Source organism: Nyctibius grandis, chromosome 17 (genome assembly GCF_013368605.1).
Source record: "Nyctibius grandis isolate bNycGra1 chromosome 17, bNycGra1.pri, whole genome shotgun sequence".
Taxonomy (NCBI): Eukaryota; Metazoa; Chordata; class Aves; order Nyctibiiformes; family Nyctibiidae; genus Nyctibius; species Nyctibius grandis.
The window spans coordinates 8,648,289-8,671,008 of NC_090674.1; the positions used below are offsets into that span (position 1 = coordinate 8,648,289).

The following is a 22,720-nucleotide window of genomic DNA, read 5'->3' on the forward strand; positions in this document are numbered from 1 at the left end:
AGGGTCTAGAGCACAAATGTGATGAGGAGTGGCTGAGGGACCTGGGGGTGTTTAGTCTGGAAAAAAGGAGGCTCAGGGGAGACCTTCTCGCTCTCTGCAACTGCCTGAAAGGAGGTTGTAGCGAGGCAGGTGTTGGTCTCTTCTCCCAGGTAACAAGCGATAAGACAAGAGGAAACGGCCTCAAGTTGTGCCAGGGGAGGTTTAGATTGGATATCAGGAAGAATTTCTTCACCGAAAGGGTTATCAAGCATTGGAACAGGCTGCCCAGGGCAGTGGTGGAGTCCCCGTCCCTGGAGGTATTTAAAAGACGTGTAGATGTGGTGCTTAGGGACATGGTTTAGTGGTGGCCTTGGCAGTGCTGGGTTAACGGTTGGACTTGATGATCTTGAAGGTCCTTTCCAACCAAAACGATTCTATGTCCTTCTCTCTGACCATAAGACCTCAGAAGATTTTTTTGACTTTGCAAGAGACAGTAAATTGGCTTAGTGTGGAGTGGATGTGATCTAGCTCTGTCTCTACTGTCTTTGAGAAGAGATTGGTCAAACTAACAGCAAACCTGTTTTTATTCTACCAGGCAGGAGATTAGTTAGATTATTCTGAGGCCTGACCTCCAATTTTGTGTCTGAAGGTCATGGCTCTTGTTGGAGAGATCAATTAATATATCAGCGTATCAGGCTCAACACAGAAATACCATCCAAACAGTGTACACAGAACCTTTGCGTACTGTCTATTTGCCCTAGCAGATAGTTAATCTGGGTTACTGTTTGCTACCTGTTCCATTTCTCTTGCTCAAGAGCGTTAGCAAATGTTTACTTGACAGAATGTTCTGTTCCTCTCCTCTCCCCCCCTGCCTCCCAAGAAAATGCAGGCTAACCCCAGAGCAGCTCCAGGCTGCAAACATCATGTTGCAGGCTGGACTCTAGTCAGAGAATTTTTTTTACTGCTGTTGGAGGAGAGTAGAAAATGTCTTGAGAATGATCTGCCAAACAGGGAAAGGGCCTTTAACCAAAGCGTAAGAAATCAGAAGGAAGGAGATACTTACAGTACTTTGACATACCTGAAAACACTCAACAAATTGAATACCAAGGTGAATAGTCTATCTAGACCAGTAGAAGCAAAAAGCAGGTTTGTGAATAGCAGCAACCAAGTGTCCACTAATAGCCCCTGTTGGAAACAGGACTGCTATCTGAGGTAGTATGGCTGCCTTCCTGTTGTTTTAGTAGGAGGCAGTGTTTGAAAGATCTCACTAAAAGATCTCTAAACACCTCCATGCTAGTCCCGCAGGCATTGCTTTCCAGTATACCGATTAATCAATTTTCTTCAAATGCTATTCATACACTGCATTGAAAGTGTGGAGCACTATACAAGTCTGTATCGTTCCCCTGTGTACATATAATGCAGAGCAAGTGGTAGTTACCAACACTGGTTAACACTTGAAAGTGACAGAAATCCTGGTTGCTAGTGACAGAAGGGGAGTGGGAGATGATAGGCTAGCAAATGACTTGTATCATATAAACATTTGTTTCAGATGTGGCAGGGTGCTGGAATACTGCTGTCAGAGATGGACATTTAGGAGGGAAACAAAATACGGGTAAGATCCCTTATTCCTTAAGGGTTAAAGATATCCCCTTAAGGGATAAGGGTTTATCCTTATCCCTTTGACCATGCTCCAGGGAAAGGTAAATTGTACTCATCACCCAGCAAATGTTCTTAAATTTAGTTCCCACAGGAGAATTTGATAAGCCATATACTCTTGTCAAGTCAGGATGCATAGCCCCTGCTTGTGTCTGTGCTCTGTGGAAGTCTACTCGTGGCTGTACTCTGGTGCTTTGAGGGGTGCTTTGGTGTTTTAGGCAGACAGAGGGTCCTGAAAGAGACTGCCAAGCTCCTAGAGTGGCATAGGGGTATCCTTTTTCTGTTACTTCATCTCTGCCCTTTTCTCTGCTTCAGTGGATGCCAGAGGCAAGGAAGGCTGTCAGAGTGGCTTTGGGGCCATCCAGCAATATTAAAGCACCTGTCTGTATCTGTTTACACCGAGTGGCCATACCGCACCCCCACATCTGTCTGTCTCCATAAGGTGACTGATTGTTTGGGATGGCACGTAGGCATTCCTATAGTCTCTGCCTTGGTGCTAGACACTTTCAGGCAGAAAGGGGATGACAGCCCCTGCCTCTCCTGTCTGACAGGCACTCTGTATGGATGGAAGAGGCTAAATTAAAACCAGCAGAAGTAGACTTTCTGGTTTTTCTTGATAACTGGTATAAAGGAGAGAAGGGAGAAGTCTGTGCACTGCAATTAACATCGAGTGCTATTGCAACTCATCCTGTAATGCGATAGAGATACAATCTCAGCAGAAAATTGAATGCTGCACTGAGTCAGAAACATAGAGCAATGCTGGGTTTTGAAGAAAGTAATTAGCCCCAGGGACCCAGTGGCTTCTCATTTCCCCTGTGGTAAACACAGGGAAGTGGGGCAGTACTTCCCATAGGCTTCCAAAGTCAATTTAGACAAAGTACAGACCCAATTTATAAACCAAAGTTTTAATGAACACTTAGCAAGAGGCAGGCGCTCCTCTGGTCTTCCTGCAGCGCCCACCTCGTACCACTCGGTGCCATGCCCCTTTCCTTTGGTGAGCCCTGAGTCCCCTGACTCGGTCTGGGCGCTGCTCAGCCAGCCCAAGCCTCTGCTGGTGCAGCTGCTGGAGAACGCAGCCTAGTGCAGCACCGCTTTGGTATCCTTCACCACCTCTTCTGCCAAGGGCAATGCTGGGTGATGGACCTGCTGCAATCACCATTCGCCACGGTTGCCTGCAGGTGGGTGCTGTGGCCTGCCCTCTGCATAGTGCCTCACCCGACCACCTCTTCCCGTCAGCCCTCAGTACAGCAGTGGCCAGACCCTTCCTGGTGCTGCTCTGCACTTGGCCTTCACAAAAGCAGTGATTTGAGGTTTTCCAGAACTCGCTGATCACATGAGTTCTGCTTTCCTTCTCCAATAGAAGATCATAAGTGTACTGAATCACAGAAATAAGACACCCGGTAGCCAAGAAAACTTTGATCTTACTAGTGACAGGACCTACTGGCTGGAAGCTGCAGCTCACAATTAATGTAAGCAGCAAGGAATTGAGCTGTTGAGGTACCATAGCAGAGGTGACAGTAATCTCTATTTATGCTCTATCTTTAAATGAAAATTTAATTCTAAAATATATGTAGCCCATGTCTGCTCTGGGTGACCGGAAGTTCCTGCATCCAGGATTCTCACTCCTGCTTTCCTGACATACTAGTTGTCACCTTTCTGTGGTTTGTCACATCCAGAAAAAAACCTGCAGGGTCTTTGGGGCATAATCACGTGCTTGTCTCTTGTGAAATGCCTAGTCCACTTGAGGCACCACAGTGAAATGAAATGCTGTACTTCAGTGAGTTTGCCACACTGCTTTGTGTGTTCCTGCACCTCTTTTCTGCTGCACCCAACAGTGACACTTAGCACCAATATCTTGCATGGTAAATCTCTTACATGCCTGCAGTTAATGCTTTTGTTCAGCATTTGTCCAGAAGTGCATGGTCAATGTAGCCTAGCAGGCATGTTGCCTCAGAGGAGAGTTTTTCCTCAGCCTTCTTTCATTCAGTTGCTGGAAAAACAGAAGATGATAAAGATCTTCTGAAATATAATTATTTCCCTGGTTCTGTATCTTAAAATCTATAACTTCCTCAGAAGGGGAAGTGGAGGAGTAGGTGCTGACCTCTTCACCCTGGCGACCAGTGACAGAACTCGAGGAAATGGCAGGAAGATGTGCCAGGGGAGGTTTAGGTTGGATATTAGGAAAAGGTTCTTCACCCAGAGGGTAGTGGAGCACTGGAACAGGCTCCCCAGGGAAGCAGTCATGGCGCCAAGCCTGACAGCATTCAAGAAGCATTTGGACAATGCCCTCAGACACATGGTGTGAATTCTGGGGTTGTCCTATGCTGGGACAGGAGTTGGACTCGATGATCATTGTGGGTCCCTTCCAACTCAGGACATTCTATGATTCTATGATTGTAAGTGTTGGTTGCAGGAGCTGGTTAGGAAGTAAATGCAAAACTCGTCATTTGGACGCTCTAAGTAGGACTCTTGTAGGACTGCAGCCTTCTGATGCCAAGTGCATTCTCAGCCTCCTGGATTCTGTAAGTGCCCTCTAGTGACTAATTCTCTGAACTGTGTTCGGTTTTCATTGTCGGAGAGAGACCAGCCGTTGAAGGGGCGGTTGTCTGGTGAGGGCAGGAGCTAGGTAAATGTCCTCATGTTATTTTGAGGGCAGCACTAGTCTGTCCTGCAGAAGCAAACAGAAATGTTCATTGAGCAGTCACTGCACGAAGCTCAGGAAAGCAAATGACTAAATGCATGACTAAATTTCCACACTGCTATTGTGGAAATTGCGCATCTGAACTGAAACACGAGTCAAATCAAGTGCAAACCAGTGGAAGAGAAACTATTGGGCTGTCACTGCATAACACTTGAATGGTTTCAGTGAAGTGTGGCATTAGGGAAATTTTTCTGGATAATTATCCTCTAAGGCTTGAGAAGGAGCCACGGCATTCTGGTTTTTGTTTGATACAGCAACTGTAGACTAGGCTGATAGATTACTGATGTTTCATTTGTACTGTGACAGCATTCTAGTTTTTCTAAGACCAAATTGCTTCTTTACTAAAGCTTTTGCTTGTCTTAAAAGTTTCACCTGTTTCCCAAAACAGTTTGAACTACTGTCTAAGACTGCTTTGTGTATTTGTCAATAGTGGGGGCAGTTGTGTCCCTATTATTAGGGCTCTACACGCAATGTTGTGCATTGTAGTTTCCTGGCACACTTGTCAGGGGGCATCTTGAAGATACTTCTTAATGGATTGTTTCAGGAGCATGGCCTCACCTTGCACCCGAAAAGAATAGGGTAGATTTGCTCTGTTCCTGAAAAGGATGGGAGCAGACACAAACTCCTTTTGTACTTTATTATATCCACACAAGTGCAGACTTACAAAGTGCAGACAGCAGTTGTCAGAACATGCATGCTTGTTTCTTTAAAAATTCATGTTCTTATCTTGTGTAGTAGTTCACTATGTTGAATTTATTTTCTCAATGAATTGACAACTCAATTTTAGTGCAAATGAATCAGTGCTGTTACCATTGCTATGCATTCTGCAGCAAAATACTGGATTTCATTTCCGGTGGTGTTTTGGGTGTGGGTTTTTTGTTTTGTTTTTTTTTTTTTGTTGTTGTGTTTTTCCTTCTTTTAAATAAAAAATCAAGTGCCCTTTTAAATGTTTAATTGCATCAGTTAATATAGCCAGCATAGGAGGGTTCAGGTTCAGGAATGGATTTATCTGGGCTATTAAAGTCATATGACAATATGCTAAGGGCCAGATATGGAGGTGGTGTGCAAACTGGCATATATGAGACTTCTTTATGTTCTTACCTTGTATTAGCCTCCCACTAACTTCCTTACACCTACTCAGCTGGCATGTATGGGATGCTAGGGCGGTGTAATTTACATGGTAAGCTCCTCTTACCATATAAAGCATTAAGAACGTATAATTGAAATGCACCTCACCTTGTTTGAACTTGCTGCTTTTTTTCTGTTTTGCTCTGTATTTGCACTATGTTCATTACCATAGGCCATAGACCTTATTGGCAGGACCGGGCGTTTACAGAAATATGTTTACTTCTTCAACTGATATCATAGATGTTGTGGAAAGCAGAGTTTCTTTTGGATTTAGCAGTGGAGCAAAAGCTCTCATGTACCTGGAATACATGTATAGGAGAGTTCAAGGGAGGAGGGCAAACTGGCATCAGCTCTAGAAATGATGTGGAAAAGTGGATTGCCGAAGGAGCAAGGGCAGCTGGGATTTAGAGAGCACTTCAGCCTGTGTGATGAAGGCCTATATTCATCTAGGTAACTCCAGCAGTAACCAGCGATATGACACGAGGAAATTGAATGAAACTGAGTCAGGGGAAGTTCAGATTGGAAATTAGGAAAAGGTTCTTCACTGAGAGAGTGGTCAGTCCCTGGAACAGGGTCCCCAGGGAAGTGGATATGGCACCAACCCCGTCAGAGCGCAAGGAGCATCTGGACGATGATCTTAGTCATATGGTTTAGTTTTAGGTGGTCCTTCAAGGAGCAGGGAGTTGGACTCGATGATCCTTATGGGTCCCTTCTGACAAGATATTCTATGATTCTAACTCTTGCGATTTTTTTAATTGGCAGAAATAATTTTAAATAAGAAGACGACTGTAATGAACTTGCCATTGCAGAAACATCTTGGACCCTGGTTTTCAAACTCATCACCCTTGCAAATAGTCTAGGGCTGAGCTGGAACCTGTTTAAATTATTCTGGTGTAAAAGAATGATAGCACCAAGAAAACTGCAACATTGCCCTAAGAAAGTTAACCAATAATGTGACTTTTTGTTAGCTGCACAGGGCAGAATTAGGAATATACTATGTAAAAGGAAGAGTTGCATCAAGCTTTCTGAGGGATTACAGGAATATTTGGAGCATTGAACTTTCTTGGAAAAAGACTGTATTTAAAGCAGATAAGCCTGATGCCCGACAGTACTTACTGTCACGATCCACTTCCCCTGCACTTCCAGTGCCGATATGGGGTAAGTCTGTGGCAAGGACAGTACGGCAGCTTGCACCTGCCCGGGGCAAGCAGGCGCTGCTGGCAGCGAGGCGGTGGGGCTGCGGGAGGCGGTTGGCTGCTCTGGTAGCTGGCGCCTAACGAGCCCCTGCCTCGGCCTCGAGGGCTCTTCCTGGACGGCCGCGACGGCTCCGGGACTGCTGGGGGGGGCCCGCGGGAGCGGAGCACGCTGGTGCCGGCAGCGCTCTGGAGCAGAAGGGCAGCCGCGCGCGGCACAGCGCGGGTGCGGGGCGGGGCAGCGCTGTCCCGCCGCGCCCCCGAGCGCGCGCGTGCGGCGGCAGACGCGGCCGTGACCGCCCTTCGGGGCGGTGCGGGGGGCGGCACCGGGGCGGGCGGTCGTCGCGCGAGACGACGTCACCGGGGCGGGGCCGGCGTCCGGCGCAGTGCGGGGCAGGGCCCGGCGCCGCTGGAGGTAAGGCCGCCGAGCGGGGAGCGGCGGCGGGCGCCGGGGGGTGCGGGGGCTGCTGCGCAGCGCACGCAGCGCGGTTCGTTTTCGGCTGGCACGAGCGTTTGGGAGGCGGCGGCGGCCCCCGCGCCGGGCCAGGGTCAGGGTCGGCCTTTCTCCGCAGCGCAGATGCCTGTGGTGCGCTTGGATCCCTCGGTACGCGTCGCAAAAGAACCGGGACTGGATTCTGCCAAAGAAGGAAGAACTTTTTGGCGTGGAGGTGACCAGGAGGAGCGGTGAGGCCCGGTCCCTGCCTGCCGCGCACGTGGGCTGCGGGCACGTGTTTGGCTGTGACAAGTAATTGCAGATCACCATGTGTGTTTTTGAGCCAGCAGAGGGGTTCTTCATTCTCTTGCTAAAATGTTGCCACTTACAATCACAGTCTCTTTGCAATGCACACTAGAGCGCAGAAAGATAAAGGAGGATCTAGTACGAAATGAAACCAATAGACAAATATAGGGAAATCAACACCCTGGGTGCAAATGTCAAGGCATATCAGTGGTGAAGGGGAGTGCTAGCACAGCTGTATTGTCACGTGTCTGTGAAGAGATCGTTAGAGCATCCATTTGTGGATCTGACTGGGTTTTCATTATGTCTTTTTTTCTGGTCTCTCTCTTAATTTTTAACAAAGTCTCATCGTGAGGGAATTACTTTGACCTGAAGGCTGATAAAGGTACTCCTGCAAAGTAAGTGCTCAGCTTGTGAAAGACACGGGTCATAAGAAGTTTTCAGTAATTTGTGAAAACAGTGTCAAGGGGAACACCGGTGTGGGCATCTTCATGAAGTCTCCATAGGCTTCTGCTTCTGTTGATCTGCCTAGGGGACTTTGTGTCTAATGAGCTGTCGCAACAGAATGCACCTTGCTGTTTGCGTCTTGTGAGATGAGGGTTGTCAAGGTGCATAGTTAAAATTATGAATTGCTTGTTCTTCTCTCTTACGTGGTATGCATCTTGGTCTGAAGAGGAGCGGTCTTGAGGAAACCCATGGTACAATATTAGTAGTACTTCTGTAGATGTCTTCTCTCTCCCACCCTTCCTCCTCCCCCTCAGGCCCCAAATACTGTCAAGTTATCCCGACTACATTCTTCTGTGAGGTGCCTGGCATTTGGTTTTGCATTGTGCAGTGTCTCTCTTTGGATGCTTGCGTGGAGCTGGGGATCGTTCTATGTACGGCGTCATCCCACCATGCTTAACAACAGTTGCGTCAGTGTGATGGTAAACGTGGGTTTACGGAGTTCTGCTTTTGATAATAGTTGGAGATCTGCAGTGAAGCATGGCATTGTGTAGACTAAGGGCTACAGGAAGAAAGACTGGTGTGTGAAATGCCCTGGAGGAAGTAGCAGAAAACAGGAGTTTTGTGGGAGTTCTCTACAGCCAAAGTAGCAGAACAGCTGGGATTCTTTTCCCCAGGGGAACTGTAAACAGTAAAGTAAGAGATTTGTTTTGCTTATTAGCGTGCAGCTCTGAGGATTTTCCTGAAGAGGTGTGGGGTGATGTGGAGCCATCCTTGTGCAGCAGCGTCTTTTGATCCTTGGGCAAAAAAGCATAAAGAAAAGGTCAGGCTTCACTTACGAGCTGTTTCCATTTCTGGCAACAAGAGGCAAGAAATCACATGTGGTTCGTTAATTCAGCAGATCTTTGGCATCTATCCTGAGATGCTATTTTGGAACCCATTTGGCTGTTTTACCCACCACAGTATGTGCGCTTTGGCTAAAGGAGCGATTCTGATGAGACCCAAGGAGGCTGTTAAGCACTTGGATGCCGTTAGTCTCTAAGAGGGGAGTAGCAGTGCTGAGGGTGGCTTGTGGGGTATGTATCTTCTTCTTAGGAATTAGTTTGAACCTTCAGTTCCTGCACTGAAAAATGATACCAACTTCTGGTTCCAAGCATATTTGTTGTCAGTTGACCTCATCCAACTGTTCAGCTTGTGTAGTCTGAACTTCAAAACCACATTCTTTGGATGCTTCAGTAAAGTCTTACGGAAGTAGAACCAGCAAGAAGCAGAGGATCAGACCCTGTCCTTGCAATGGACTGTCTCTGCTGAATTTAGGAATGTAAATAGGAAGAAAACCAAACTCAGTCATTGTGAAAAAAGTTTTGCATTAAGCCTTGGCCTCAGCACAGGCGGCAGGAATGGTAGGATCAGTACCAAAAGCTGATTTCGCATTGCAGCAGGGGTCTAGGTCTGCAGCCAAGCCACAGCTTTGCTTTATTGTAAACTTAGGCTGAGGTAGTGATTCATCTTAGTTTAGCTCGGGTGAACTGCAGTTAAATGTAAACCCATTGCTGTTTTGTAAACACCTGGGAAGTGTGACATGTCTGACTGCTAATTGTTTTAAATATTTCAGTTTTAATCCCTGATGATGGTAGGCAATGCCTAGGTGACCAAGATAGGATCTCTGGAATCTCATTTGTGCAAAGATGGAGGAGACGTGCCCATACACCTTATATGCCTCGTGTCAAGAGATGGAGAGAAAAGGTTGTAATTAATACAAAGGCCGCACTCAGTATGTGAAATGTTGAGAAATGGCGTGAACTTCAGTAAATGAAATTAAGCGAAGTTTTTCTTACTCAACCATTTTATTCTGAGCTATTTTTCTTCCAGAGGCCTACCCGTGATGATTTCACCATCTGCAACAACCCCTGTCAGTGATGCTGCGCTCTTGCCAAGCGTGGCTTCTCAGGAAATCTGGAGGTCACAAGTTCCAGGCTATTCTGGATCGGTCATGCAGCACATAAGTCATCGGGCCAACAACTTCAAGAGACATCCGAAAAGGAGAAAACACATCCGCCCTTCACCGCCGCCACCACCAAATACTCCATGTCCTATTGACTTCATTGGCTTTGGGGATCTCCAGCCTCAGAGGTCTTTCCTAGAACTCCTGTTTAACGGGTGCATTCTCTTTGGGCTCGAGTTCAGCTATGCCATGGAAACAGCCTATGTAACCCCTGTGCTGCTTCAGATGGGGCTTCCAGACCAACTGTATGGAATGGTGTGGTTCATCAGCCCTATATTAGGTAAGTTTTCTTTACACTATTTCTTCCCTCTTTTTTTTTCCACTACATGGAGTTTATATGTTTTTGTTTTCTGTACCTCAGCTGATCACAAGTATGTTCTGTGTGCTCTCGAGGTTAAGAAGCAGTAGCCATAATTTTAGACAACCAAATGGAGAATAATTCTTGCTGTGTCTTGCCTGAAACGGGCCAAAGTGTGTGATCAAAAGGTCTGTTCTTTTAATGGCTTCTCAACCTCTTACATCTTGTGCGAGGGTAAGCTTTGGTTACTCTGTTCCTGTGTTTAAAAACTAGCATAAGAAGATTAGTGTATCCATTTATGTCCTTATGAAAAAAAGCATACACAGTCCTTTAGAACGTGTAATCGTTGTACTCTTACTTTTCGCCTGATGTCAAACTCTGCTGTGTTAATGATGCATAGTGAACTGCCCTGACAATGAGCAGTGGCACATTACGTTACTCAGACCCTGACCTGGGAAATGCCAGGAAGTACACTGTGTGCATCTGGGTGACTAGTACTAGCCGGGGATACCACTATGCCATGGTGTCCTGCCTTTAACTGCTTTTTAAGCTACGTATTTTAACTCCCCTGTGAAACAGGCTCGTAGAAGAATGCTACTTATTCGCGATTCCTTTTTTCTAGGCTTCTTGCTACAGCCTTTGCTGGGGGCCTGGAGTGACAGATGCACGTCCAGATTCGGGAGGAGAAGACCTTTCATTCTGGTCTTAGCAGTAGGTGCGTCTTTTAGAAGTGATGGGCGTAACACTTGTAAAGCAGAAACATTGTGCATATCTCTTTTGTGACATCTCCTGTGGCACTAGGCTGAACAAAACGCCTCTGAAATGTTGGGTATTATGAGTCTGAAGCAGGTGGTGAACGGTGCCAAGGCGGTGCTTTGCCAGCCGGAGATCCACACGTAAAAGCTTCTCTTGTCAGAGTCTGAAGAGATGATGTTTTGAGGGTCAAGAATGTTTTTCTTTGGCCAAAACCAATTCCAGACACATATAAACTTGAACAGTGGAAAAGGATTATGTATGTCCTGTGAGCCATGCTCGTTCCCCAGACTGTGGTGATCTGAACAAGAGCAATAGTGCTTGCCGCAAGGCTGTGCAGGTAGTATAATGCTTTTAGAGCACGGAGCGATGCAGGTTTTTTGCTTACAAGCAGCTGATTGATTGATTTTGATTTGGTTTTATTCCCAGGAGCGTTGCTTGGGCTCTCGCTTATGCTGAATGGCAAAGATATAGGGAGTGCCTTGTCTGACACTGCAAATAACCACAAATGGGGGATCATTCTTACAGTCTGTGGTGTTGTCCTCATGGACTTCAGCGCAGATTCAGCAGACAATCCCAGCCATGCCTACATGATGGACGTATGCAGCCCAGTGGATCAAGACAGGGGACTCAACATCCATGCTTTGTTAGCAGGTATGCTTTCTTGGTTCTTCCTGGGTGACGTGAACCCTAAGTAAACAAGCCCTACTGTGAGAAAGCAGTGTAAATCACTGATCTTTTCCTGTATAAGCATAACAACCGAATACCTGGAGAGGCAGCACTAATCAACTTTGAAACCAAACTTCTGCTTACTGCAAAAGGCTTTTGTAACTACGAAAAGTCAAACAAGACACGGTCCTCGGTTGTTCATCTGAAGGTCCCTCACGTCGTTTATACCACCTACAGAAACAAAATTATCCCTCGAGGAAGGAAGTTTGGCTTCCTGCAGGTGTGGAAAATGCCTTTTTTAGTCATTCTGTTGGAAGGGAAAGTGCACACTGGGTGCTATGATCCCTCATTGCTGCCATCTTCAATTGCTGTACTGCCCTAGTCTCGTTTTCCTCTCCATCAGGAGACTGTTTCATGCTCTTGAATGTGTTTGTAAGAAACAAAGGATAGTGTCGTAAGGCTTTCACTGTGTAAATGGAGTGAGAGAGGTATCCTGACCCTCAGAACTTCCATGTTCATTGGTAGTAATGCAGTGGCAGTTTTGTACACCGTCAATATGCTGCTGGGTAAAGAGCTTGCTACGCTTCTGAAGTGATTCAGTCTGTCGCCGATGCAGTTAGATCTGTGTTCCTCTAACTGAGTGAGGAAAATAGATTTTTCACTTACTTTCAGGAGAAGTCTTAGTTAACTGATTGCAGAGCCTTGCCATGAGGCTGGTGGACACTTCTGTTTTACAGACTGAAATAGCTGAAGGTAAAGTGGTTTCTTGGTAAAGAAAGAACTACTTTTTTTAATTATTTGTATCATCACTTTTACAGCACTGACCTTGTCTGTCTTCCTGTACCATGTTTGTAAAAGGGGTTGAGTAGTACAACAGAAGAAACATGTTGGATTCTACTCACGAGTCATTAGACAAATGGTGCTGTGCTGTTACTGACTTCCAGGGTTGGCTAGGGAAGATAATCTTGGCTCTGTTTTTCCACCAGGTCTTGGAGGTGGCTTTGGCTATGTTGTTGGAGGAATACACTGGGATAAAACCAGTTTTGGAAAAGCTGTAGGAGGGCAACTTCGCGTCATCTATGTCTTCACCTCAATTATACTGACTATCACTACTGTGCTGACTCTAATTAGCATTCCAGAAAGACCCTTAAGGTCCTTTAGCAGGAAGAAAAAGGTGATGAAGAGTCCAAGTCTTCCTCTCCCTCCTTCTCCACCTTTCTTCTTTGAGGAGGGTGTAAATGAAAACTTTGCTTCTCAGAACTCAGCTCACTTATATGCAAGTTTTACGAGTCCTGTTTCCCCCCTCAGCCCACTCACACCCAAATATGGCAGTTTTGTTAGCAGAGACAATTCTTTGACGGGAATTAATGAGTTTGCGTCATCATTTGGGACTTCAAATATTGATAGTGTGCTTATAGACTGTTTTACAGGTGGGCACAGTAGTTACTTAGCACTTCCAGCTAGCTTGCCCAGGCAACCTGTCAGTGTCAGCTTTCCTCGGGTGCCTGATGGCTGTTACCAAGGAGAAAATGGAGTTCTGGAGCAAGGGAAGAGCAGCGTAACGCCGGGGCCTGATGACGAGGCGCTAAGGGCAGGCTCACTGGATGCGATAAAGCCACGGTCGTCAGGGATCCTGAAAAGACCTCAGACTTTGGCCATTCCAGATATCGTAACAGGACAGTGTCCAGAAAATAGCAGAAGAAGAAATGTAACCTTCAGCCAACAGGTAAGGGCAGAAAATCAATGATATGACCATGTAAACCTGAGCATTCATTTAATCTCTTTATATAGTTTTAAATGTGTGCTGCACAAATTAATCATTAAAGACTGCTCGTGACCGTTTGCTCATGAAAGTCATTATGGGAGCAGCATACCTCCTGTGACTTTATTGGTAAAATAGTGGGTAGGATGTGAATTATGACTGGTAGCCTGTCAGCTGCCTTTGTTAAGATGGCAGAAATGGGATTGTTCAGCTCACCGGGCCACATGTGAAAGTTAGGTCGGTATTTTTAGCCCTGCTTCACCACCCAGGGAGCTACCACGTGAGAGCAGAAAAAGACACATTTTTATTGAGCCTGTATCTTCCCTTTCCACAGAAATACCCGCAAGATAGGGCCAGGGATAGGATTCTCCCATGAGCTTCTCCTTATGGCAGTCATTACATCTGGTTCCATCAGGGAGGTGAGGTTTCCCTTATCCAGGGATAAGACTCTGACCTCACCTCCCACTGTTGGTGATAACTTGGAATGTCTGAGACCTGTGTATGCTGGCCCATTTTTTTATGATCCGGGATGAGGTAAACTGCCCTCTGCTGTTTTTTTTTGGGGGTGTGGGGTGGTGGTGTGTATATGTTTGGTTTGGTTTGGTTTGTTGCTGTACTTTGATTCAATTTGTGAGACCAGACTTCGTTAGGGCCAGGATTTTACATATTGTGCACATAGAGATCGAATGCCAAGGTCAGCAAGCAATGAGAATATGTTTAAATTGAAACCGGCCTCTTCTTCCTTGTTGCCTCTAAAACTTCAGGAACCAAATTCACCTGAATGTGGGTACAGCTTCTATTAAATGCAATGGAATTTATGCTTTCCCTACATCTGGATGTAGTTGCCAAATACCCTAGAGAAGTGAAGAGTACTGTTTCAAGTATACTGAAAGCTGCAGTGCAGTGCTGCCATTTAGCACTTGTTCCGAGGCTGAATTTAACAGCTTAGCTAAATACACTGTTCTTAATCTCCAAGTCAATGTGCTGCAGCAGCAGAGTTTAACTTTCAGATGATCAGATTGGTGTGTAATATTGCATAGGTTTGCTCAAAGGTTATTTGGGTTTTTCTTACTGTGTTTGTTGACCTGGGAGTTCTTATGGTGCAGGTTGCTAATATCTTGCTGAATGGTGTTAAGTATGAGAGCGAGCTGAATGGATCAGGCGAGACCTCTGAGCAACCACTCTCCGTGAAACTTCTTTGTTCGACCATCTGCCACATGCCCAAGGCTCTTCGTAACCTCTGCATCAACCACTTCCTAGGTATTCAGAAAGTGCTGTCTTGCTTTCACTGTGAAGTAGTCTACCTCGTGTGAATGTTTTTAAATACTTTATCTATTGCTGCAATGGCTGCTAACTAGAGAGGACGTGATTCGTTCCATATACACTCACCGATAAGGTACTTTCTGGTATTCAGTTTTTTAGAACACTGAGAAAGGAAAAAAAAAAACACCACCCCAACAAAAGAGTGAAGCCTACATTCCTAGAAAGGGAATAACAATGGTGTAAATCAGTGCATCCATCCAAAACGAGAAATGCCACCGAACCAAGAACTTGAAACTATTGACTTTTTTTTTTTTTTAAAATGCTCTGAGACTGGTGTTACCGAGAAGAAAGATGAGATTAGTTGTATTTTCCTGCTTACACCTGAGACCGGCATTCACTTTCCTCCCTTTGATAGCATGTGTATAGGGGTCCCAGAACAGGCCGTGAGGAGGTGCGGAACGTGATACTACAGGAGTGCCCATAACCAGTGCGCAATCCAGTTTACACAAAATGAGACAAAAGGTAGCAGGTAGTTAATAGTCATTATCTGTGAAAGGAATTAGGAGATTTCCTGCATCAGTGGCCCTGATGCTGGTTTGTGAGTAGGAGTTTTTAACTGTGTCGGAGGTGCTCTAGAGGCTGCAATTATGATATAAGAAGCACTCCTTCCAGTTCTCTGTGGGAGGACAACAGCAACCTGAAACGACTATGTGGTAAGCCGCTTTGTGAAACCAAGCATTGTGTCCTGTCAAAACCTGAAGGCAGCTCAGACTGCTGTAATCTATTTTTCTGTCTTGCTAAACCAGTATTCTGTGGCCTGTAGTCAGCCTCTAGGATTCCACGTAGGAATTCAAAGGATAAATCTTGCTCTTTCAAATCCTGCATGTCTTTGACAAACATTGTAGCATAATGCACGGGATGCAGCAGTCTCAGATAAGTGTGGCTGAATGTTATATAATACGTTGCACAGCCTGTCTTCAGTTGTGATTTGTAATATAGCTAAGTAGCATCAATGTAAGCTTACAAGGGGAAATGGATACTCTGCAATCCTAATAGGTTACTTCTGGCTTCTTTCAGGATGGCTTTCATTTGAGGGGATGTTACTCTTCTATACTGACTTCATGGGAGAAGTGGTGTTTGAAGGGAATCCGAAAGCACCTCACAACTCAGATGAGTATCAGAAGTACAACGCTGGGGTCACCATGGGCTGCTGGGGAATGTGCATCTATGCATTCAGTGCTGCTTTCTATTCAGGTACTTAGTACATGCCACTGCTGTGAGAAAGATGCATCTGCTCCCTAAGCAGTGCTTCTGCAACAAGTAGTCTGCCATTTGTGTTGCATATAGCCTACACACGGCATGAGTGCTGAAGCAGGATGTTCTTTTTCACCGTATTATCTCTGCTAGTTAGCTTGGCCTGCACTGATAGCAGATGAGGTCAGCAGTCCAGTGAAAACACATCTCTGTTAGTGTATAGTTCCTCTTACAAGTGGTATTTTCAATATACCTTGAATCCAGAAATATATGCAGCCACCATAGGCACAGTTCTGGCACAGCAGCACTCAATACCTGTGTGCCCCCAGCAGAGTGCCCCGGTGTCACGCACCACCCCAGCACCTCGTCATGTGTGTTGTGTGTCCGCACTGCTGCCTGCCCTGCTGCCCGCCCCCGCCAACAGTTCCCATTTACCCCTCTGGGACAGGGCCACTGCCGGGCTTCAGCTCTGCAATGCTTTCCACACAGGTAGGGCAGCAAGGCTGCATTGTGGCAGTGGGATTCGGAAGGGGTCCTTGGCACTCAGGTGCGAGCCAGGCACACGTGCCAGTTACTCAGAGGTGTAATGGTTGCTGCTGAGATGTGGCTGTCTTAACAGCTGGGCTGTGGGGCCTGAAGGTCCACCCCTTCGGTCCACTGACCGGCTAGTGGCGGGGGGGGCTGCAGTTCACCCCGAATGCCATGCCATTGTCTTGCAGCTGCGCTGGAGAAGCTGGAGGAGCGGTTCAGCACACAGACACTGTACTTTGTGGCGTATTTGGCCTTCGGGCTGGGCACGGGCCTGGCCACGCTCTCCAGAAACGTCTATGTGGTGCTGTCACTGTGCACTACCTATGGCATCCTCTTTGCCACGCTCTGCACGCTGCCCTATTCCCTGCTCTGCGACTACTACCAGAGCCACGAGGTGAGCCCCGGGCCGGGGAGGGGAGGGGGGCTCCCGCCGCACTCCCTTACGCTGTGTCCCCCGCAGTTCGTAGGCTCACAGGTGGAGGGCACGCGGCGCGGGATGGGTGTTGACATCTCCCTGCTGAGCTGCCAGTACTTCCTGGCGCAGATCCTCGTGGCCCTGGCCATGGGGCCGCTGACAGCGGCTGTGGGCAGTGCCAGCGGCGCCATGTACTTCGCCTGCCTCGTGTCCTTCCTGGGCTGTCTCTTCTCCTCACTCTGCGTCACCTACGAGTCACCACCCGCCGAGGAGCTGCCGCCCACTGAGGAGCAGCGCCCGCTCTTGCCCCGTGCGCGTAACGAATAAATGGGAGAAGCCGCCACAGCCTCCACTGCCTCATTGCGTCGCCCTCAGCCTCCCTGTTGCGGCGTCGTGGCCTCATGCGCCCCGGGACGGCAGCAGTGGGCATGGCAAATGGTGAGAAGGTCTGCGCTGGCTTCGCTGAGCTTTCCCCTGCCTGTGGGAGGGCGAGGGGCGAGTCATACCCTCTGCGCCTGGCTCATCCTTCCCCTGAGGTGGCAAAGGCCCGTCTGTGCCCAGGGGCCACGGCAGCAGGAAGCGGTGGTGTCAGCATGGGGCTGTTTCCTCCAGCTGCCCCGTGGTGCTGTCGTTCTTGGGGGGACGAGTGGCATTGGCCAGCCTGAGGCAGGGGACCTGAAGTCTGGTGCCCGGGCACGGCGACCACAATCTCTTGGGCGGCAGCGGGCTGCAGGGCTGCACGCGCCGCTGCAGGCACTGCCACTGCTGGGGCCGTGACGCTCCGCCAGCTTCGTGGGCAGAAGGTGCCATCTCACGGCCAGGCAGAGTGGCCCAGGCCTTGGTTGCTGAGAGCAGCGGTGACTCTCGTGAGGCCTTGGGGAGCAGTGGGGCCAAGCTGCAGGTCCCGGCCTCTGCCTGGGGTAGGCCTGGCTCTGGAGGGTGCTTTTCAAAACTTCGGAAAGGCTGAAAGTGACTGGTCTTGCTTGGGTGGCGTAAGTACTCTGTCAAGTGCCACAGCCGGGCTTCTGGGAGTGCAGAGCTCCCACCAGCAGAACTGCTGCTCCAAGAAGACGCTGTGGGGTGAAACCGCAGTGGCCTGGCTCCAAAGCCCTGCTCTGTAGGTTCTGGTTCTGGCTATGGTCCACGGTGATGGTTGCCAATATGTGCATATTTCCTTCCACATTAGACTTTATTAACTAAGACTACAAGGGCTTTTGATGGCTTAGCAGGAGGATGGGCAGTTGTCCATTCCCCCATAACTTTGGGGAGAAGTGTCTTTTTGCACCAACTTCCCTTGAGTAGAAGCTTACTCTCAAGGCTGAGTTGAGTATTTAAGAATCATTTGTGTGAAAGCCTGCAGCGCATCGTCCCCGTTTTTCATACAGTTGTACCTTGTGACATTTTAAATCTGCATGGGGATCAGTGATTAAGTACTTGTCAGCTAGAGCTGCATGTTCCATATCTCATTCAAACTAGTAAAAGGGCATTGGGTTTCATTATTTGTGAGAATTCTCAATTATTCTGATTTTGGCAGGTGATAAATGTCTGAGATCTCGTACAAGTTCCAGTTAAGCCCAGGAGTCTTGCAAGTCTTCAGAGCAAAGATGAAAACGGAAATAAACTATTTCTATGATTCCTGTCAGCCTGCCTCTGTATTTGGTTGGCAGCCAAGGTTTACCAAGGCCGATGGGCATTTTGGTGTTTACGTGTGCTGTGCATGGCATCCCTGTAGAGGTTATTTTTGCTCACCCGGTCTTCAGGTCCAGAAGAAGGCTTTTCTCTGGAGGATCACTCCTTTTAAATGACTTTTACTTGACTGTTCACCTAAGTTTATTCTGATGCTTGATCTGTGATGCCAAGATGAAATAACTTGTGTAATCTTTAGCTGTTGTGGCTTACTATACTCCAGTGCTGAAAGCATAATGCACAGCTTGTAAGAACCTCTCACTTTTATCATCTGCCCCTGAGTATTACTTTTTTTTATTTGAGAAGCAAGTTTCATGCTACTTAGTATTTAAAGGGAAGAACACTACTGAAGTTATGAAGTCAAGCACTCAGAGGAAAAAGACTGTCAGATTGATGAGTCTATTCATCTTTCTTTTCTTTGTTGGGGCTTACGTAGTGTCATATCTGCAGGAATATCTGTGACATGCTGTTTCCTTGATTATGGGACAGCTGTCTCCAAGAATGCTCAGGAGGAAGCTGGAACAAAACAGCATGAGAAACTGTACGTTTGGTGCTTCTGATTTCTGACAATCTGAAGACTTTACTTTGGAGAATTTTTCTTTTCTTGTTGGTCTGCTGTGTAACCTTAATTTCTCTTCCTTATCTTATAGAACTTTTACACTCAAAATTATTTTCTTTTTTTTTTTTTGTCCCACTAGCTAATGCAGTACTAGTTCTTAAAATGTTTTCTCCTCTTAAGTTTTGTAGCCAGCATTATTGCACTAAATGGATCATGAGCACTTTCCTTTTCTAGGTAGCTGGAGTTGCAGGTCATTTTGTTGCAAGTGAAGATCTTCAAAAGATTCACAGAATTGATGAAATCAGTGTATTTGATGGTAATGTTTGTCTCTGCTTCCATCTGTAAATAATATTACAAAATACATTTATATAGTTATAAAACTATTGCTATGCCTGTATGCGTTGCCCAATAGAATATATATTACATTTTCTGTTTTATGGGATATGGACTTTATTTTGCATATGCATTTATGTAGTGTTTACATACATAGTACTTTTAAGTCAACACAAATGTATGTTAATTTGGGGCTTTGAGCAATACTGGTGGTGTCTGGAAAAAACCCAGAGCCTGCCACCATCATGCAAGTTGGAAGCTGCACCAAATCCCTAGAAATAGCTTAAAAAAGAGGCATTGCTTACTTGCTTATTCTTTTCCTTTGTCATACATTTTGTGTTTTACAGAAATTACTGTGTGTGGTCCCTGTTGAACTGTGAGCTGCAAAGTGACGTTTACTTTTTGGAATCCAAATGCTTCAAATACTCTGTCTAAATCTGCGAGCTGCTGTTTAGAAGTAAGATGCATGAGTTTAGGCAGGAAAGTGATTTTAGGCTGTGCTGTAGTTTAATCTCTTCAGCAGTGCCTAAAGGTTAATTTTGATTGTCCTTATCATTAAAGGTTGCTTGATGGCACTTATTTGTGGATGTTCATAAATGTATTTATAACACATGTACAGAAGTGGGGAAAATGGGGAGAGGGACAGAGGAAGCACCTAATAGTCTCATGTTTGTCGTTAAGCTAGCTGTAACTGTTTCAGCGTGTGTCTGCAGTTCACTCGACCTCTGCTGTCTCTCAAAAAAGACAAGTTAATGATTTTGGAACTTATGCTGTATTTTGAATGAAGAACATAAGTCTTTTCAAGAATCAAATAAAATTGCATGACTGTGTATATAAAAAAAGAAAAGCTATACTGGGAACTACTTGAAAAGAGTTGTCTAGACTATTTTCTACTAACAAGTAGTTATCTTGTACTCTATAGGAGATGCACTTTATTTTACTAAAAAAAGACTGTCTTTGGGTAAAAGGTGGCTTTCTTAATGTATGTACTCCCTCCCTCAGACTGGAAGACAGCCTTATCGAGAGACTTTTAGATGCCATTACCATAACAACACCCAATGGATTGCATGAAATAAATAGACACCTTGAGAATTCTGTTGACTACTGGAGCTGAAATGCCAAGGGAGATCTCCAGCATCTCTTTAATTTATCTAAATTGACATTTTCCATACCTCTGGTTGTTAAGACAGAATGATTCATTTAGCCTAGCTTTTCTGCTGGGAAGGTTTTTGTTGATGTTCACTAAGGAAATGGCTGCAGCAGCTTTTCATTGCTGTTCCTCTGCCCCAGGCTGCTGTTTCTGTAGCAGGGTCAGCAGAAGGAAGGGTGCTAGTGAAAGTGGGCCTGCATTTATGGTGGCAAATTTCAGGCTGCAACATCCAAGACAACAGCAAAGGCTGTAAGGCAGCAGCTCTGGGACAGACTAGAGGTCTTTTACTAGAATCCTTAGTTTTCTTGGTATTGCTGTCCATACTGTCTCCTAACAGGTTTGAAGGTTCTGGGAAGACAGTGTTCTACACTGTACAAGGAGTTCTTCGTGTTAAAAGCCTTGCCAGCGCGCGCACTCGCTCTCTCTCTCTCTCTCTCTCGTATCCTGTGCAGAAACGGTAAATGCAAGGAATAATGAGAATTTTTGGTGTATGCAGCTTGCTGCTTAATGCCCCCACCCACAGTGGTAGCCAAGGAGTTTTACTTTAGATCTGAAAGGCAACAGCATAGTCCAATACTCAGATAGCACTAACAGTTAACAGTAAACAAAGGGGAGACTGCTTCATCAACTTGCCCGGTGTATGGAACACAGAAGTATTGCGGGAGCAGGAAGAAAGCAGGCAATGAGTAATGTTAATCAGATGAATTCAAATGTGAAATATGCATGGAGTAGCAGCTTGCAGACTGAGGAGCAGTCTGCAATGGGGATGATGCAGTATTCGCCATGTATATAAGCTGTATGTAAGCTTTTTTGTTTGTTTCTTTTGTTTTTGCTTTTTCTAGGATTCAGCGATAGCTTTCTGGAACAAAGGGTAACATTTTATTGCAATAGCCAATGGAATGGCCAACAGAGGAAATCACAGTGTCGGAGCAGAAATGAAGAATTTGGTTTGTGTGAGTACACTGCTAACCAAGCTTACAAGAGCTACTTAAACAATGAGGAATTTAACAGCATTGCTGTCAAATGCTATGAAGAATTGCTATGCTAGAGAATTGAACTTCATCTGTAGCTTTCTTCAGGCCTAGCTTTTGCTGAGCATCAGCCTGATGATACTCTGCCCTGCTTTTGGCTTATGCCCACTCCTTGCATAGTTATTTTTTTAGCCCACACAACTTTTGGGGGAAGAAGGGAAGGTGACAAACTCAGTAAGTTTAATAGCTTCTTCCTACCAAGAAAGGAAAATTCTTGCTCCTTTTGCCCTAGCCCTTGCTCTAGAGAGAGTATTTAGGGCAGTGTCTAACACATACAGCCTTGAACCTAGATCCCTATGTGTTACATTACTATGTACAGCCCTCTTAAGCAACAGGTCATCATAGCTCCAAAGAAGTATCAACTAATCTCTTGGAAGGCAGGTTCAGCCCAAAGCATAAGTGGTGTTCGGTGCTCATAGCTAACTGTTCCTGGTTTTCTTTAGCAAACTCCAGGAGGCCTCAGCCATACCCTTTTTCCAGCACTGCATCTCTCACCATTTGCAAGATACTAGAATTGCTCATTGTAATTTGTTCGCAGCTTTTACCTGCTGACAGCATCACAGCAGCCATCTGAGAATTATGCTTTATAAGCTCAGTGTGCCAATTTTTTTTTTTTTTTTTTTTTTTTTTAAGCTTTGGATGTCCTGTACTGGTGCATAGTACTCTGCATCTGCGTGGAAAAATCCCCTGCTTCCGTGGCAGACTGGGTTTACTGTGCCCAAAGGCTGCGCATTTTTGCACAAACTATTATTCTGATCCACATGCAACAGTTCAGGAACCCTAAAAAAGTAATTCGTTTGGTCCACAAGAAGAAACAGATCCACCACTTGCACAGTCAATAAAGAGCGAGTTCGGTGAGGAGAAATGTACCGTTTTCTATAAATCCCTTCTGGTCAGTTGCAGGTTGTTTCTCAGTGTAGCAGATGCCTCAGCACAGGACTTAAGACAATAGGCAGGGCAAGAGAAAAGCTGAGAGGAGCCACTGCAGAAAGCATGACCTTGGCACTGCCAGACTCTCCTGTTAGTACTTCATTTACCTGGTGTTATTACTGTGTCTGGCAACAGTAGTGTCTGATGCTAATAGTCACTCATCCACTTGCATTACAGAACACCCCTGTAGCACTTCAGTATTCAAAAGCACATGAAAGCAACTGCTTTACTGCCTTGTGTATGA

The 22,720-nt window shown here is 46.1% G+C and overlaps 1 protein-coding gene across 33 annotated transcripts in view; it reads left to right on the forward strand.

Annotated features, from left to right (window-relative positions):
• Positions 1-22,720, forward strand: part of SLC45A1 (solute carrier family 45 member 1) — an 87,278-nt gene that overhangs the window by 64,131 nt on the left and 427 nt on the right. For 22 of the 33 annotated variants that reach the window (XM_068414417.1, XM_068414416.1, XM_068414414.1 and 19 more), the window contains 9 exons: positions 9,710-10,122; positions 10,763-10,855; positions 11,323-11,547; positions 12,549-13,288; positions 14,431-14,584; positions 15,665-15,841; positions 16,561-16,766; positions 16,833-17,225; positions 21,358-21,468. In XM_068414417.1, the coding sequence (XP_068270518.1) occupies positions 9,710-10,122; positions 10,763-10,855; positions 11,323-11,547; positions 12,549-13,288; positions 14,431-14,584; positions 15,665-15,841; positions 16,561-16,766; positions 16,833-17,114 (2,290 nt within the window). In that variant the 3' untranslated portion in view covers positions 17,115-17,225; positions 21,358-21,468. Of the gene's footprint in view, positions 1-7,017; positions 7,073-7,229; positions 7,342-9,452; positions 9,584-9,709; positions 10,123-10,294; positions 10,375-10,762; positions 10,856-11,322; positions 11,548-12,548; positions 13,289-14,430; positions 14,585-15,664; positions 15,842-16,560; positions 16,767-16,832; positions 17,226-19,266; positions 19,349-19,712; positions 19,823-20,367; positions 20,973-21,357; positions 21,469-22,179; positions 22,401-22,720 lie in introns of those variants that run through there. The other 11 variants (XM_068414433.1, XM_068414435.1, XM_068414436.1 and 8 more) reach the window with 10 other exon arrangements.